The sequence below is a fragment of the Drosophila teissieri genome, chromosome 2R (genome assembly GCF_016746235.2).
Source record: "Drosophila teissieri strain GT53w chromosome 2R, Prin_Dtei_1.1, whole genome shotgun sequence".
Lineage (NCBI taxonomy): Eukaryota > Metazoa > Arthropoda > Insecta > Diptera > Drosophilidae > Drosophila > Drosophila teissieri.
The window spans coordinates 12,492,113-12,509,822 of record NC_053030.1 but is presented as its reverse complement, the minus strand read 5'-3'; the positions used below and the strand labels follow the sequence as shown (position 1 = coordinate 12,509,822).

Here is a 17,710-nt window from a genome sequence, read left to right as displayed (position 1 = left end):
AAAATATGTGTAAATTATGTAGTAGTATAAAGTTTAAATAAATCGTTAAATAATTTCACAGAAACAAACATTTTAAATCAGCTGAAGGCCGTGTATAAAATGTTTATAATTTATTGAAAATGTCTATATATGTACGCAGGTGCATAAATGTGTATTTTGATGCTGGTTACTTGCATGCAGACCAAGCATGCGTGAATAAGTACATGCTGAGATTCTATGGATCCGAATGAAGGCAGCCAATGGCGAGCAGTGATTACGTTAGTTCCAAATTACTTAGATCTATACCAAGCTTAGCCTACAAATTAGAAACGATAGTTATGAGGTTAAGGCAACGGCGGTCGTTGAAGCCAGATCAGGACGATCCAGAAGTGGGGGCCTTAGAGGAGTATTTAAAGTTTAAGGCCATTTAGTTTGTGGGCCGTTGTGTGCAGATCCCATTCGTGCTGCTGCAGCGCCTCGAAGGAGGCTTCCAGGCTGAGATTGGCCTCGCTAACCAGGTTCTGCAACTTGATGAGCTTGATAGACTTGTGCACGTCCCAGTTGATGAACTCCAGGGCACCCAAGCAACGATTGGGCGTGCTCTGTGAAATAAACATTTGATTATATGATATTTGTTTCTTAATGTACAGTGAACTCACATCCTTTCCGAGCACTTTCACCATTATGCGCACTTCATCCGAGTCCACGCCCCGTTCGCAACCCTTGGGCTTCTTGTCAGAGAACTCTAGCAGGTCCTCACAGCTCACCGAATTGGAATCCGCTAGTCGGGCGGCGGTGGCTGCAAAGTATTCTGCTTCAGTTTGTGGCTTGGCAGAAGCTCCTCCTGGCTGGTTGCCGCTTATGCTGGTTTCGGCTACTGACTTCCTGTTCATGGCCATGTTCACGGAGGCTCGAACCTTTTTGAATAGTGCATTACCAGCCAGCTCATTGTCTGCACTTGCGAAGCGACTCACTTCCGATGCAGACTCTGATGGCGGCAACGCATCTGTCTGGCTGACCTCCGATTCCAAGGCGCTGCAACTGCTGCCTGGAGTGGCTGTCCGGCGACTGCTCTCGATGTCCAGGTTGCGAAGTTCGTCATCGTTCACATACAGGCCGGATATTTGAGTGGCCTCAAACTCGGCATCCTTTCCCTTGTTGTAGTGCTCCTTCTGAATGGAAAAGTTGTAGAATCCGTCTGTTACATCCGGCGACTGCAGAATGCCCTCCTTACTGGTGTCAGCCTCCAGGATGGACTCGAACTGCAGCGAAGCTGTGTCCGTTAAGCCGGCAGCATCGGCAGGAGCCAGCTTGTCCAAGTTCTGGTAGGTGTGAGCGGATTCCTTGTCCACTGACGGCATGTTCTCGTACTCCCGCTCCGAGGGCCGCGACGGACGTCGCATGCTACTCGGCCGCACAGCGGCCACTACTTCGATGGCTCGACCTGGCTGTGGTTGGGAAGAGCTGGATAGCTCTGTTGATTTGCCAGCCTCGTCACCGAAGTCCGTCAGCTTGCTGAGGGTGCGTTGCAAACCGTTGGCCGGGATTATCAACGGATACTTGCGCACATGGCGCTTGGTGCTGGTCTTCACCTGCTTTTTGCCCTCGCGCGGCGGCAGGGGAATGGGGTTTGGCGACTCCGGCTCCGCCTCCGGAAGCTGTTCGGTGGGCTGTGCCTCGGGGAACTTGTAGCTGCCGTGGGTCATGTAGCTGGGACTCTCGCACGCCTCCAGCGAATTCGAGTTCTCGTCATTGTGGCGACTCAATCCGGCGGCCAGTTCCGCCTTGCGCACCCGCTGGGTGGCGCCTCGAGTGGGCAGTGTCATCGGGCGCTGCGACTGGTGAAGGCTGTGCAGATCGAATTCGTCGGTGTCCAGGTGGCGGAGCAGGGTGGCCGCCGGACTGGGACCAATGTCCAGCAGGGCCTTGCGCTCGATCAGGCTGTTGTAGGCCTCCAGTCCCTCCTTGCCGATCAGCGACTGTGTGGGCGGGTTGGGAATAAAGTGAATGGAAATGAAATTGTACAAAATGATAATGTAGGGATACAAAACAATAATAACTAAAGCTTCGGGGGAGAATCAATGTATACTAAACGATCGTAAGACCCAACGCCAGAATTGAAATTCAGAATTAGTTTTTTTATTGAATCCCTTTAAATATGCACAACATTTTCGTTTTTGATTACCAATTAACTTGTTTGGTTCTTAGAATTCAAACTGTTTTGTTTTTTAAATAGTTGTCGCTTAGTTAAATGTAGTTTAGTTTAGTTTACTTTTGGGGTTTCTTGTATAATACTCGAGTAAATTTTGGTTTCAATTTTAGTTTAATGTTCTCAGGGTTGAAACGCTTCAAACGCATAGTTTAGAATATCATGTTTCGTACTAAATATTTGTATACATATAATTAGGTTGATTTAGATTTAGGTAGGTGTATATATAATCTGTATATAATATTCTCATGTTAATGTTATCCATAAATGCATAGAATGCGAAAATCTTTTAGTAAGTTTAATTCATATAATATATTCTTAGTGAGGTTATCAAAAACGTTCGACACTTTGCAGCCGTCGGCAATTCAATTTAAGTTTACTTTAGTTTTGCTTTCGGTTTCGTTTTGGTTAGTATGCCAATACTTGACTCTTCAATCTCCAATCTTAAAGATACTTAGGGTTCGACACTCTAGTTGAAGTGAGCGTAAATGCTTCTCTTGGTTTCGGTATCGTCTAACTGGTTTTGTTTTGGTTTTGGTTTTGGTTTCGCTTTAGCTTTGGTTTCATAAAAAATGCAAGCGTCAGGATATGGCACATAATCCGTACGGGATTCTTGCTCCGTCGAATGTCTTGGGATGTGGACAAGTTCTGAGGATTGTCAACAGTTTTGTGTGGGTGACTGTCTGTCTAGTTGTTTTCAATGTGTCTGTGTGTGACTTATAACTACCGTGGGCTCTAAGGATTCAGCTCTCAGCGGCAATAGGTAATACCCTGTCTAGTTGGATTCCCCTCAAAAAGTGTAGGTGTTTTGTGTTTGTCGTGTGCCTTGCAATACTGTTTTCGACAACCAAGCTCTTGTTGGGTTTCATTTTACAAAATTCTTGAACATTTTCTATTCCGTTTGGAAGCCATTATCTTTGTTATATATGCTAGTTTGTAGTGAAAAGTTGAAGAAACGTTTGGTATATTGACGTAAGGCTATTAATATTTTACTGTTTGAGAAATGCGGAGAAAACTTTCGCGGTGTTATCCTTTTCAAATTGGATATGAAATACAGCAGCATACAGCGGGTTTACAATTAGGTTTTGAAGTGCAAATCTAATTACAGACCACTATACTTCAACATACTTTATCGAACTGGAAAAGGAAACCGCTTTTATTGATGCAATGGAGTTTAGCTGTTGGCGATGATGAACCATGAGATAGATGATGTAATGGAAGTTTGGAAGGTATGCAGCTGATCTGCACATCATTATTATCTGTTCTGAGAGGTCTTCGGTGTTTTCCTATAAGGCACACTCTCAACTCGCTTCAAAAAATTCAAATCCAAAAAATATATAATCTATTCGCTGTAAATACTTCTACAATTTACTCTTCGACGCCAACACTCTACGCTCTATTCCTCACACACAGACAGTAGCACAAACACAACACCGCCCAGCTCCTTGCGGAGCATCCATTCGTGACCACGACTTTCCGGATTCAATTCGCATCTCCCCATATTCCCATATCCCCATCGCCTCTAATCGGACATCACATTGCCAAACAGTAAATTGAGAACGTATTTCAGCATTTTCCTTAGTTATGGAGCCGGACTGGGCGGAATTCGCGGCGCTACGAACTCCCGCCGGAACTGGAACTCATCCCCGCTCTCGGTGCTGGACGAGGAGGAGCTATCACTGGATCTTCGGGCTGCAACTGCTCCACCAACCGCTGCTGTGATAATCGATGCCGTGGGCAGCGACTGCTGCTGTTGCACTTGTCGCCAGTGCATCTCGTGCTGCTTAACCGCCGATGCGTGTATCTTCTCCGGCCAGTGGAATTCCGTGGGTCGCTGGGGCTTCGCTACCTTGTTAGTTGGCGCCTGAAGCGAGCCCACAGAAAGCTGGCGCTGTTTCAGTTCTTCGGGCGAACTTCCCACGAAGTTGGTGGAAGTGGGACTCTTTCCCGTGAGTCGACTAATATCGAACTCGTGCAGAGCAGCTCCTCCGCTCATTGGTCGCTGTACAGGGGCTCCGGCTCCTGTCCTGTAGGTGGCCTGCACTGCTGACGAAGCTGCTGAAGAGGAACCCGACCCGGATCCGGGCAATTCGGTTCCATTTAAAAGATAGCTCGGCTTTTGACTGGAGCTCAGGTAACTCGCTTGAGCCATATTGTAGTTGTTGCCCGGACCACGACCTCCAAAATCGTAAATGCGCTCGTCGTATTGGAACTGCTCATAGCCACCACCCATCACGCCGGGTCCGCCTCTGTGAAAGGTGCGTCTTTGCCCTCCAATATTATAGTGCGGCGCCGATTTGATGCTCGAATTCGATCCGTACATTTGTCGAGGAGAGATGATGACCTCACGTTCGTCGTGGCAAGCTGACTGCACCTGGCGATGCATTCCCGCCCGGCGCCGTCTTCCCAACGACGAATTCGAGCTGGCCGCCACTCTGGCGCGGATGTCGCACTCGGAGCGGGCCAGACTTGGCTTGACCGGCTCCTCGCCGCTGGATGAACTCGAATCCAGGGTCATAGGATTGTAGCTCAACCGCCTTAGAGTGCGGGCTCTGATGGAACGGGGCTTATACGAGGCGGAGCGACGTGGTAAAGGCGGTTGCTGCTCCATCCTCACTTGTCGCTGGATCACGCCCCTGTCTCGCTGGGGCGGTTCCGAGAGAACCGGCGATATGGGATGGAAGCTCTCATTGAATGATGTCGAACGCTGGCGGTAGCCCTTGGATGCCATGTAAACAGAGCCGCTGCTAACATTCAAACCCGCTCCAGACTTGATGGGCGAGGCGCTGGCCAGCATCTGCTTGGTGGCACCGTTTCCAAATCTCTCATAACCGAGCTCATCCTTGAGGCTGGCATATCCTCCTGACATTACCACTGGAGGTGCGCTGAATAGGGCCTCGCCCTTAAGCGGAAAGTGAAAACTTTCCTGGGGACTGTAGCTGGACTTTTGGCTACTACGACGCGACAGAGAGATGTTGGTGTCGCGCGAGGCGAATCCCGTGTCTGGAGTGCTCGACCGTTTGTCATCCATGGGCTTGGGATCGACGGGTGCAGCGGCGGTGAGCTGGGCCTGGTTATGCATGTACTGGAGGTGCTTGTCCAGGTGACTGGTGGCCGCATTAAAATCGAACATGGTCTGCACGCCGTTGCTGTAGCTGTACACCGCTGACTTCAGGCTGCCGGTGGCACTGCTGATCCCGTCGTCCAGACTGGCCATGTGGGGCAGCTGGTCGTTGAGGATCGTGTCGTTGGAGTCGCTTTTATCCAGCTCTGTGTAGGTGTGCATAAAGTCCAGGTTGAGCGCTTTCAGTGTGTTTTCAATGTCCATGATGTTGTCGTCGATACTCTTTGGCGGCTGGTCATCCGCACACTCTCGTTCTAGATTCAATGGCCTGCTAAGTATCTCGCGCGACTTTTGAAATAGGAAATCGGAGCTCTCCTTGTCAAAGATGGGTACACGTAGATCGGTGCCGTTCTTGATCTCGCTCAGCGAGCGGAAACGCTGCTCGGATCAATGGAGGAGCAAAACGAGAAAACAACCAAAACAAAATGCCAAACGCAAACGCAAAAGGGGAAATGAAAGGACAACGATGTAGATGAAGGAGAAAGAGCAGAGTGAAGACAAAACTCAAGGATTAGAATCTATTTCAGAGCCGTAGATCGGTGGCATAGCAGTACTGGATAACTAAACGGATTTGACTCCTTATGGGGCTTACCTGTATATCCGGAATGCTCTGCAGTTCCTCGGTGAAATTCTTTTTCTTGGAAAAGGGCGATGCATTGCCATGGGTGGGAGTGTGGGCGGAGCCGCTGGCTCCTAAACCGCCAGCCTTGTCGCCACTTCCATTATTACTTAAGTGCGGAAACCTGAAACTGAATTTGCGCTTAGGACTGTGGATGACGGGTGTCTGATCAGAGACCAGATCAATCATCGACCTAGAACAAAAAAACAGTTTAGTTAGAGTTTATTTAACAGATATTTAAGGCGTTCAGCTCACCTAGCACTAATCTCGTTGGCTATCTCGATGGCATGGTTGAGAATCTTCTCATCCTTTACAGAAATTGGTTTTACAGTTCCCGAAGATTTCTTTTTCGAGAGCGTGGGCAGCAGTCCATGGCCATGCTTGTTGCCATTGGTGTCGCCACTTTTTTGGCCCAACTTGGCAGACATTTCCGTAATCTCATTTTTGCTGTTCACGTGATCGAATCCGGGCGACTTGGGGTGACTGCATGTAGCTGCGCTAATCGATCCGAACATCGAGTTAATCTCGTCCAACAGCGATGGGCCAAAGTCCAGCTTGTCAGCCGCTATCTCATCATCTGAGATCTCGTGGTATTCATGAGGATCATCTACAATACTTCGAGAGGTGGGGCGCCAGCCCGTTTCTGAATGGACACTCTTACCATCCGCACCATAGTTGTTGTTATGCAAGCCAAACTCCATTTCATCGTCTCCTCTGTTGAGAAAAAACGGATTTGTAGACCCGCTGGCAAAGTCGAATGAGCTCTGGCCGTTGGTGGCTATCAGCTTAGGCGTGTGTTCGGCGGATGGAATGAATGTGGGGTTCATAGAGGTGCCCATGGCGCCTCCGCTGTTGGCACCCTCTGGGAAATACCCACTGGCAGTCTGAAGAGAGTCGGGACTCGTGGGCGTTGGCGGCAGCAGGAGCGGTGTTTGTTCAATGTCCTCCGAGGGTTTGTAGGGCGTCACTATCTGCTTGGGCACGTGATTGTACTGAAAAAATCAAATAACATTACATCTAAGTAAACAGAAGGAAATCGATTTCGTCATAGGACTTACATTCTGCGAACTTCCCAGGAATGCGATGTCTCCAAATGTTGCTCCGTCAATACCTACGTGGCCGGTGTGCTTGAAGTCGTTCTGTGGCTTCGAAATCATCTCGGTGCGCAACTTGCGCTTGCTGATTCTGTGGTCACTCACCCGGCTGAATGAATCACGTGTGGAGGTGGGCAGACCTTCGAGGAAGGCCACAGTGTTGGAGGGGTTGAAGTAGCCCGTCTTGCCAGTGCTGAGCACGCCTTTCCAGAAGGGTGTGCCCGTGTTGCGGTCTAGAACGCTAATAATATCGCCCTGGCGATAAAGTAGATGATCCTTTTTGGGTTCTGTGCAATTCACTACAGCTTTAAGCTGCTCTGGCTTCATATCGGGCAGTTGGTCATAGATTTCGCCGAAGCGCGGTCGCTTGGCAGCGTCGTCCTGCCAGCACTTCATCATCAATGTATAATACTCGCTGGGACAGCAGTCGGGCTGTTCAAGCCGCTGGTAGTTGGGTGCATCAATGGCCTCAAGAATCTGCAAGCCGGTAAGTGCCGCCCAGGGCTGAAAGCCGTAGGAGAACATTTCCCATAGGCACACTCCAAAAGCCCACACATCGGAGGCGTTGGTAAAGCGCAGATAATTGATGCACTCGGGCGCGCACCATGCGATCGGCAGCTTTAAATTCACGTTGAAGTTGGTCTTGTAGTAGTCCTTGCCCACGCCCAGTGCTCGCGACAGGCCAAAGTCGGAGATCTTGACCTTGTCCTTGCTGAAGACTAAAATATTTCGCGCCGCAAGGTCTCTGTGGATGAGGCGCTTCTGTTCCAAGTAGCGCATTCCATTGCAGATCTGCAGGGCGAACTCACAGAGCGTGGGAATGGTAAGGAAACTGACTCGCAGTCCCGAATCCTTGAGACATTCCAACAGCGATCTCAGATGGGCGAGCTCAGTGACCAGCATGAGGGAGTCAGTGGCCAGGACTACGCCGTATAGACGCACGATATTCTCGTGCTCGATGGAATGCATGATGGCCGCCTCTTTAAGGAACTCCATGGGATTTGACTGCATGCGCTCTCGGCACAGGCACTTAATAGCCACTTGGATCTGTCAAAGATGGAGGATAACAATTGGAAGACGATAAAGACTGATCTGTACTCACCCTTTCGCTGCCATTGGACCAGACTCCCTGTTGGACGATCCCAAATTCGCCGGTTCCCAGCTGCTTGTTTACACTAATGGAGTCCGCCGGTATTATGTGCTTGTTGTTGGGCACCTTGCTTGGAGAACTGGCTCCGTTCTTGGCGGCCAGAGAGGAGCATGCAGAGGCACTACTACCATCCAGCGCCACTTGACCTCCGCCGGCAGGCGCCTCTTCCCGCTTAACCATCGTGCCAGGCGCCTGCAGCAGACGCTTGATCTTGCTGAGGTAGCTGTGGGGAAAATGCTTCTCGTAGAACTTACGCAGCCTCCGGATTTCCGGGCGCGAGAGCCCGATGAAACGTAAATCCTCGTCCGCTGCATACTTAAATTGGGCCGCATTCGTTATTTTCAATTCGTTTCTGCGGGGAGTAAAAAGTATAATGAATTAGTTGGGTTGAAGATAGGGGGGGAAGTGCTTCCGCTTTTTGGGTCACTCACTTGACGGCATTGTAGTACTGCTGCAGTTCGGACTCAGTGAGGAATTCGTATAAATCAATTTGTGGATACTCTGGAACCGGGGAATGGGAATGTACAAAAATAAACACATTAAGATCGTCGGTATATATTATATAGATACTATATAAGCGACCGCACAAGACCAAATCTTGGGGGCCCTTATCTTTGAAGTGAAGAGCGAAGAGCGAAAAGGGGGAATACCCTAGGCAATAAATAACTTCTTTAACGATCGATCCGCCAACGCAGATGGTTTTTTGAATATGATAAAATAAAACACACACATCTCCTGAATACCCAAAAGTTCCGCCCCCGCTCCCGCACCCACACCCTCACCACCATCCTCGCACACAGGAGTACGTGAGCACATTGACACAGAATTCCAATTGCCTTCTTTTATACCCTACACTCGTTCACATTCATTCAAATTTATACAGCCCTCACCTTATTCCTCCACTTAAAGGTGAGGTTATCGGAAGTTTCATGATTGAAGATACCAACTCATGTCAGTTGGATCAAAATATCTAACAAGATGTGCCACGCCAATTGAATTCTAACCAGAAGTTTATGTTCATTTTGAGTAAGCCATTTGGATAGAATTAAACTTTTACTTCCGAAAGTCACAATGCGTCGATTTAATCTGCTTTTTAACTTTACATAAGACTTGAATTATAACTCATTTTAGTGGCACATAATGGTACTGCACATCATAAACAAACTTAAAAGAGGAGAGTATCTGATAGTCGCGTCGCCAGAGTCGAAGGTTCTTTCTTGATGTCGCTGCACCCGCATTTGTCATCCGGCTGCAAGGGGCCATTGTTTGTCCTCTCCGAAGTTGACACAGTGGGTGGGCAAGGGGTAGGTTGGAGTGGGAGTGGGACTGGTGAGATGGGACTGGATGCGGGGTGGAACTTAAGCAACAAATGCATGTACACAGATTGCGGAGCTGATATCGTCCCGGGGATTTGTGCTGCGATTACTGAGTCATTCAGCTAGGGACCAGGAGCTCGCTCCAGTTTCCGGCGCCGCCCCGATTCTCGTTTCTACAAAACCCGGCCGCACTTTCCCGCAGGACTTCGCTTGTCCTTGAATATGCAAAATAAAATCGATCGGCCAATACATACACGCACACACACACTTGCACACACAGGCGGAAGCCTAATCGCAACTACGTAGCAGGGAACTGCAGTTGAAAGTCGCTTTTCTTGCACTTCTCACCTGTCACCGGCGAGTTCATATTATTAACCGCACAATTGGACAATTTTCCAGTTTTTAACAGCGCTTTTTCTGTGAAACTTACCCATTTTACACTCGCGTGTGCGTCTGCATTGTTTTTTGTTTTTTTGCTGCAATAAGTATGACCGTCGCGCGGAGTCGGCTCAATTACCAGGCGCCAGTGCTGGAAAATGCTGCATTCGACGGTGTAACGGCTTGGCGGGATTTCAAATTTCCATAACTTCTCAATTGCATTTATATTCAAGGAGATTCTTCAGGAGATTCGATAATTTATACTTTGTTAAATTAACAAATTTACTTCAGAGGAAATGACTAACGGTTTCTAACTTCAGTTAATAGCATTTATTCATATACATATGGATTACATTAGTTATAAAAAACAATGATCGCATCGAAGCGTGAATATTTGTTGCGTCTTCTCTCGAACGGTGCTCAGAACAAACGGAAGCTGCTGGGAAAGGCAGTGACCATCATACGGTTGATGACAGTACAGATGTGCTCGTGACCCAGGGCGCCGTTGATGGCGGCCAGCTCCCCGAAGTAATCGCGGGAGCGCTTCTCCTCAATCAGCTTCACCACGTACTTGTACATGCGACCGTAGTGTCCATGGGCATAGGCGTGCCACAGTGCAAACTGGATGGCCTTGGAGTCGTTGGCGTCCACGAACTTGATAATCTCACTGTACAGATCGTTGATCTCAGCCAGGCGATCCTTGATGCTGTCGTCTAAAACGGCCAGCTTGGCCACAGCAATGCCCTTCTTGCTAAGCGCCTCAATGAGATTATTCTTCTGCTTGTCCATGTTGCTAAAGAAGAAAGGAATTATATTCTGATTGGAATGCCAAACCCAATTACACAACTTACGTCTTTATCTTGGCTGCATCGGCACGAGTATCGTTCTTCAGGCCATAGTAGGAGAGCAGTGCCTCGGCATCGGTCTCCTGGATCACCTTGTCGGCTAGCTTAACAATGCGCTCCAGGGCGCTTCGTAGTTTCTTTTGATCCTCCTTTTGCTTGTCGGAGCACTCGCCTGATTCTGGTGGGGATGTCTTTTGGGCATTGACGAAGGTCAGCGGCAATTGCGACTTCAGCTGATTGGACTCGATATTCTGGATGAGCAACAGGTTTGCCTGCAAATGCTTGGGATGCGCAGCCACCACCTCATTATAGATTTTCTCTGCCATATCCAGCTCTGTAAGAAGATTATTTGTGTAATTAATCAGAAATCAGTTCTCTTTTTTTTTTAAATCCTACCACACTTGACAATGTGCGAGCATTGGAAGTCGCGCAAACTTTCGGCATAGTCGTCAGCACTGGCCTTGCCCTTTTTGGGCGAGGCGGGACTGACACTGCTGTCCACCGGAGGGTCATTCTGAACTGTGATTCCATCGCCGGCGGCAGGATTGGTCACCGAGGTGGCCGCTTGTGGAGTCGCCGGAGCTTTCGGCTTTGCGCCATTAGCAGAGGGGGCAGCAGCTGCTGCAGCTGTGGACCCGGCAGCGCTGGAACCGTTACTTGAGCCATTGGTGTGTGCCTTTTTCTCAGCGGGATTGAGGATGTAAGTGAAAGGATGCTGAGCCACGCGCCGTCCGGCCTCATCTTGCGGGAATACGAGATTGCCACTCAGCCAGGCACATTGAGCGGGCAGATTGGCCTTGGTGAGTCGCTCTTGGGTAATAGGAGCGATATACAACACCCGAGTGGACCCCCTCAGCAGACCCGAGACGTACTTAGTACCTCCCACGATGCACTGATTGTAGTTCTCGTAGAAGTCAAGGGTGAGCAAGTTGGTCAGCTTGAATGAGGCCACCAGGTTGGCCTCCGAGATCTTCTCCAGCAGTTCGCGCTTCTCGTGACGCACCTGCAGTTTAATTGTGTATTCGCCCTTATCGAGCTTTGTGAAGGAAGTGTGGGAGTGGGCATCGCCGGTGGCCACCAGAGCCTTGTTTGCATCGTAAAGCATCCACATCTGGGACTCAAACTCCGCTTCATACAACAGGTCGTTGAAAATCGGTGCGTATAGCGACACATCTGCGGGCTTGGCCACGTTCAAGTTATAGGCCAGCAGGTTCTGGTACACCTGACGTCCGTCTGGGATAACGTCTCGTGTGGCGCTTAGCGGCGAGATCTTGGCTTCGGTCGGTTTTAGCACCACTTCGGCATTTTTCAGCTGCAGCAGGGGTTTCACATCTTCCGAGACCAGGGCCTCGACCTCCAGCTTGTGAATTCCCCTGCCCGCATGCATGACATCTAAATAATTAAGTTTTGTCTTAGTTTAATAGAGCTTACTAGCATTTTACGAAGGACTCACAGGCATTGGGATTGTGGGCTTCCACGCCACGGAAACGCAAGCTGTACTTCAGATGACTCTGGCCATAGTTCGACCAGTACTTGGCAATGCATAGCTCCAGAATCTTGCCAGGCTGCCAAACAAATGTGGGTTTAAATCAGTATGATGACAGGGAAAGGCTTAAATCGATTTACCAACCTTAACTTTAAAAGCCATTGTAGATTCGTTTTCCGAGCCGACAACCACGATCTTCATAGTCTCAAGCTTACGGCACGATTGCTTGGGGAGCAGTTGGTTCGTATGCACAAAGAACTTTCCAATGTCCTTGCCACGATTGGGATCGGTGATACGCATACGCAGCTCTGCATGAGGAAGTAGTGTGACTCACTTTGTAAACTTTTTCCAAGGAGGAACACTCACCCGCCCAAGTAGCTTGTTCTGGCACCAGGATAAAGTCCCTTTGAATGGTGTTTGGCTGAAACTCCACGCTGTTGTCTCCCTTGGAGGAGGCTGGTTCGAAAACCGGCGTGTTGTCCGACTCCAGCACATGGGGCTGCACCACCGTGACAGGAATCTCAAAGAGGGAACCCTTCTGCACGCAGTCAGTGTCATAGGCCCGAATCCTGGGTAAATGTTGATAAATCAGATTAGAAAGGAAAGCGTTTTCGGCTGGGAAGCTTCTTACACAGCGCTGTGAACGCCTGGCTGCAGTCCAGTGGGATCGATTCGCACGGCAATGGAGCGGGTGCCATAGCTAAGATCCAAGAAAGCTCCGCACTGCACCCACGGCTGCGAGGCAATAAGATTCAGGCGTACATTAAAGTTGAACTTGTCCTTGGGATCTGGAAAGAACAAAGGCTAAGAACTCGAACGGGGTGACCTAAAGTCTCAACTCACCCGCCTCCTTGTCATTGAAGAAGATGGGCTCTATATTCACGTTGTAATCGACGAACTTGCGCTGCACGCCTTGACGCAAATGAATGCCCTTTGCCTGGTTGTTGCCCACGCGCACGGAGAACCTAAAGGATTAAAACCAAAGGAATTCATAATTTGGATGTTCAATAGTGATCATAAATTAAGTTCCAGAATATTACTAAAATATTATCCTATTATTCTGCCATCTTATGATATCAGCAGATAACCTTTTAAATATAAAACCAGAAGGTGCGCCTATCATTTGTTTCTACATATTTATAATTATTCGATTAACAAGATTAAACCGAAATAATAACCGGTATAATTTTGCTTGTATCTAATTGTTGATTTGATTTTGGCCGCTTGTGAACGTCAATTAATTACACCGGTTTTAGCAAGCCGTTGTTCGTTGCAATCGTCTGATTGGCGGTTTACATTACTCACCTGAGCATATTATCCTTGGACTGGCGGTGCTCAGTCAGATGCTCGAATGCCTTCTCAACGTTGAGCAAGCCATGACCCTGAGCAAAGGGATCCACATAGCCCAGCTTGGTGGCAGTGGCGCTGATCGCCCGCTTAATACTGTACGGCGAATACTCGATGTTCTGTTGCTTCAGACCGGAGATGAGCAGAGCGACGGCGCCGGCCACATGAGGTGCCGACATGCTGGTCCCGTTCATCAGCTGGGACTTGCTCATGGTGAACTGAGGCACGGACGCAATGGCTCCGCCCGGAGCGCACACGGTCACGCCCTGTCCTCCGTCGATGCAGGGATCTCGCGATGTCCAGGTGTACACGTTACCGGGCAGCTTCTCTCGCATGGCGTACTCGGCCTCCATCATCTGGGGCGAAACGTAGGCGCCTACACCGATCAAACTGGGCTGGCTAATGTCAGGCGGAGTTCCCACAGTGCATAGTGCTGGGCCATGGTTGCCGGCCGAAGCCACCCACACCACGCCATACTTGTTGACAACCTCGTTCATGAGCTCCCCAATGCGGCTGCAAGAGATTAGAGATAAAGATTAGGAGTCTTTTCATGACTTTTGATGGTTATCAGTTAGGTGTGTGACGGCTAGAACGTGTCGGAGACAAGAGGATTGGAGTGTGTGAGTATTTGGATTTCGCATGGCATTTACCTAGACGCACACATCTTCTTTCTTCTGCGACGCATTTCATCCGACCCAGACCCACTAAAAGACATCACCAACTTTGGGATTAGCTGCCGCCGGCTTTTCGCACTTGCTTACCCGGAATTTGACCAATTGGCGTGCTCGCCATAGCTCATGTTGATCACATCGATGCGTCTGCCATCGCGACATAGTTCCATTACCTTGGTCATGGCCCGTACTAATGCCGTGCCGGTCTCCATAGACCCAAGTCGACCATCCCCGATGGTCATAGACACGATCTTAGCATTCGGCGCCACGCCATCCACGTCCCGGGAGCTATGGTTGCCGCTGGCAATGGACGATACGTGGGTGCCGTGGGGTGAACTCATGCCGACCACCTCCAGTACGTTGCCCTCGTCGTGGACGTTCACCGATATAGAAAGGAAGTCGTCCACGTTGCGGGTCTCGTGCGTCCGCGAGTACTCGCCAATGCGCAGGGCCTGGTCCAGATCGCCCTGCTCCGTGGTGTCGACAATTGTCAGCCAGCCGTTGGCCGTGGGAAAAAGGATGCAGTCGTAGGACGTCTTTATGTCGCCGTACACTTTCTCGTAGCTATTTAACATCTCCAGCTCAAAGTCTAGATTCTCTTTCAATATCTTCTTGTCCCAGGGCAGTTTTGAGGCTTCTCCTGCAAAGATAAGTTGTGGGTCATTTTGCCAAGTAAGTAATCAATCCCTCGGCTCACCTGGATTTTGTGACTCAAATTCGACAATCTTGCGACTGGCGTTGGCAGTGGCCGTCTTGTGCGGCTGGTCCCAGTGCTTCAGCTTGGCCTGGGCCACAATGTTGTTCCGCACCTTGGAGGGCACCAAATCGCTGAAGCTCTTGAGGCCCACCCGCACCGCCTTCTCCGGATCTGTGTTTAGAGCCATCAGCTCCGGACTCAGTTTGAGCGAGTTTCCGGACAGGCCCTTCAGGTTGCCGTTCTCATCCGGCGTCACCTTCTTCTTCATGTCCACGTCGCCGCACCCGGAGCAGTCGTACCGCTCTATTACTTTAACGGTCTTCCCATCGCACAGCGTCTGTCGGGGAGTAGCAGGAGCGGTTTGAATTTGGAGCAGGCAGAAGGAAAAGCAGACGGAAGAAAGAGGAGGAATGTAGAACGAATGAAACAGAAAAATATTGGTAAAGAGGAACATTAAAAATAGTAGTAGAATCACCAGTACCAGTACTTAGTCACCGGTATAGAGAGCGTGAAAAAGTGCCAACTCACCTCCAGTCCCGTTGCCCGGGGATCAACGCCGGAATCGAAGATGGCTATGGTGACGTCGCGTCCATCGTACTCCGGGTACTTCTGCAGGAAGTTCAGCACCCCCGTCTCCGCCTTGGGAACCAGGGCGCCCGTGGGAAATGACTCGACAATACCGCTGGTGGCCATCCTGCTCTCCGTTGATTTGTCGCTCTGCTCGTTGTTGGTAGTGTTCTTGCTGCTGTTGCTGCGCTCAGAACTCTCTGCGAATTCCTTGGTCGCTGTTCAATGAAGAATTGGATTGGTAAGACCGAGATCTGAGTGCAAAAAAATGGGGCAGCTGGCTGCATGTACCGCAAATGTACCGGGAAAAATACCAATATGAATCGAACGTGAACCGGCCACACAGCTTTACACTGAAAATTGGATTCTATATAACTTTGAGTTTTAAAAATAATTAGAGTTCTGTGGAAATCGAGTACTATGTACTGAAAATTTAATAATTACTTTCTTTAATTACATTACTATCAGATGTACTTATTAGATCAGATACTCAATTATATATTAAATTATTGATCAAATTAATACAGATTTTGCTTAAATCACAACTACATATAAGTTAAAAGCTTTTTCCAAATTCATATTCACATTTTTGAAATCGAAGTAGCAGAATAGAACTCAGTCACCGTCACTTTCTTATCGTTACTGGGCCACCTCTAGTTAAACATTTTAGTTTTTGGTATATTTTGTGGGGCTACCTGTATATTGCAACGGTCCGCACACGGTCACACTGGGTGTCGTCTTGTAGAAAATATCATAACAATCTATATTCCCGACAATATGTGGTTCGAAATCCTACCTGGTGCCGTGATCATCACCACGCTCCTGTCGGTGCCCATATACGCCATGTACGGCCTGGACAAGCTGACGATCGGCAATGTGAGTTCCACGGTGGCCTTCTGACCCAGCAGCTCGAAATTCTTATATAACCGCAGCTGTTTGTGCACCAATCGGAATCTGTTAAACATTATTCAACCGCCTGCTTTTCGCAACAAGTTCTACGGAACACTGAGCACTTTTTCCGGAGTTTCTAATAGTTTTCGTGTGCTCCACAGGCTTTCCGGCGCAACATGGACGAGCGTTTCAGCCGAGTTATGTACCAGCGCGATTTCCGACTGACCGACAATCCCTACAAGATGAACGTAAGTGGTATGCTATAGTCTGGCCTGCCTACAACTGATTTTTGTGCGGCCGGCCAACTATCACGCTTTCGATTTTGGCCTATTTCTGGCAGCAGTTTTGTTATCGCACAGCACTCACTCCATAAATATGCACGCTCATTTTGGTTTTGTTGTTTATGTTTTTCTCTGAAGTATTTTAAATTGATGGTTTTTAGTTTTATTAACTTGTTTTCGTAACTGAAAAGGACTTGGTTTTAATTTTTAAGAACTAATATTTTATTTTTATGAAGAAATCGTATATTAATACTGTGTTTTCTATGTCAATTTAATTTATTAACATTGTTATTAAACATTGGTGGCGGTACTTAATCTGTTTAGTTTTTCTACCAACATCATCCATTTATGCACGCTCATCCGAAGATTGTTATGAACTTATTCCTTCTATAAAGAACCGTACCAATTTTCTTGCAGGGTCTGGATGCCATACCGGATGAGAAAGCGAACTAATTTTAAATAAGTAAAGTTTTCCGTCTAAGCTTAAGTGCAAAAGTGAATAAACGAAACGTGCAGTTCGGAAGTGATAGTTGAAGTGGTCGTCTTTGAGTTTTTCCTGTAGTTCTTCACAGATTTGTATGCCGCCTCAGGTGTAAAGCTTCTTTTTCTGTAGGGACTCGAACAAATTCCCGATGAAGAGGAGAAGAAGGAGGAGAAGGATCCCAACGAGGATAACGACGATCCCGCACTCGCGAAGAAGAGGGAGAAAGAGCGGAAATTAAGGGAGAAACAGCTGCAGAAGGAGGAAAAGCTCAGGGCGAAACAGCTGAAGGAAGAGGAGAAGCAGAAGAAAAACTAGTATCAATAAAAACAAACAATTCGCCAGTCCAGCTCCCCACAGGAGCACAGGACTCTCGGTCGCCTTTGCCGCGCATTTAGCAACCCTGTGCTCGTGACAGGAAACCACCCCTAAGGGAGAAGTTCGGGTGGCGAAACATCCCGTCGTCAGCTTTGTGGTATTCGGTGAAAAGGCGTCGTCGAGCTGTGAGCGCGGAAATAAACAAATATCCTACCGACTAACTCCGATTTACTTCTTTAAAACGATTTTAAAATCCG

The 17,710-nt window shown here is 48.6% G+C and overlaps 3 protein-coding genes across 4 annotated transcripts; 1 reads left to right on the top strand and 2 right to left on the bottom strand.

Moving 5' to 3' along the window:
- Positions 1-53: 53 nt before the first annotated feature.
- On the bottom strand, positions 54-9,982 carry LOC122612623 (activated Cdc42 kinase-like). Its single transcript, XM_043786364.1, has 8 exons — positions 9,922-9,982; positions 8,607-8,676; positions 8,128-8,527; positions 6,990-8,072; positions 6,187-6,923; positions 5,905-6,124; positions 639-1,958; positions 54-581 (listed from the first exon to the last, which is right to left on the bottom strand). The coding sequence occupies exons 1-8, from the start codon at positions 9,923-9,925 to the stop codon at positions 390-392; spliced, it is 4,026 nt and encodes a 1,341-aa protein (XP_043642299.1). The 5' UTR covers positions 9,926-9,982; the 3' UTR covers positions 54-389.
- A 202-nt stretch (positions 9,983-10,184) lies between these two features.
- Positions 10,185-15,731, bottom strand: LOC122612621 (tripeptidyl-peptidase 2). Its single transcript, XM_043786362.1, has 12 exons — positions 15,444-15,731; positions 14,916-15,252; positions 14,309-14,858; positions 13,506-14,060; positions 13,044-13,165; positions 12,832-12,988; positions 12,567-12,769; positions 12,345-12,508; positions 12,168-12,279; positions 11,111-12,106; positions 10,721-11,048; positions 10,185-10,662 (listed from the first exon to the last, which is right to left on the bottom strand). The coding sequence occupies exons 1-12, from the start codon at positions 15,606-15,608 to the stop codon at positions 10,290-10,292; spliced, it is 4,062 nt and encodes a 1,353-aa protein (XP_043642297.1). The 5' UTR covers positions 15,609-15,731; the 3' UTR covers positions 10,185-10,289.
- Positions 15,732-16,141: 410 nt separating this feature from the next.
- On the top strand, positions 16,142-17,674 carry LOC122612629 (DNA ligase 1). Of its 2 annotated transcripts, none has more exons than XM_043786372.1 (3): positions 16,142-16,358; positions 16,535-16,621; positions 17,268-17,674. In XM_043786372.1, exons 1-3 carry the CDS (start codon positions 16,260-16,262, stop codon positions 17,451-17,453), a joined length of 372 nt encoding a protein of 123 aa, XP_043642307.1. In that variant the 5' UTR covers positions 16,142-16,259; the 3' UTR covers positions 17,454-17,674. The 2 variants fall into 2 exon arrangements, with proteins under 2 accessions (XP_043642307.1, XP_043642308.1); XM_043786373.1 differs by lacking the exon at positions 17,268-17,674 and adding an exon at positions 17,072-17,189 and having other exon boundaries at positions 16,160-16,358.
- The last annotated feature ends 36 nt before the right edge of the window (positions 17,675-17,710 follow it).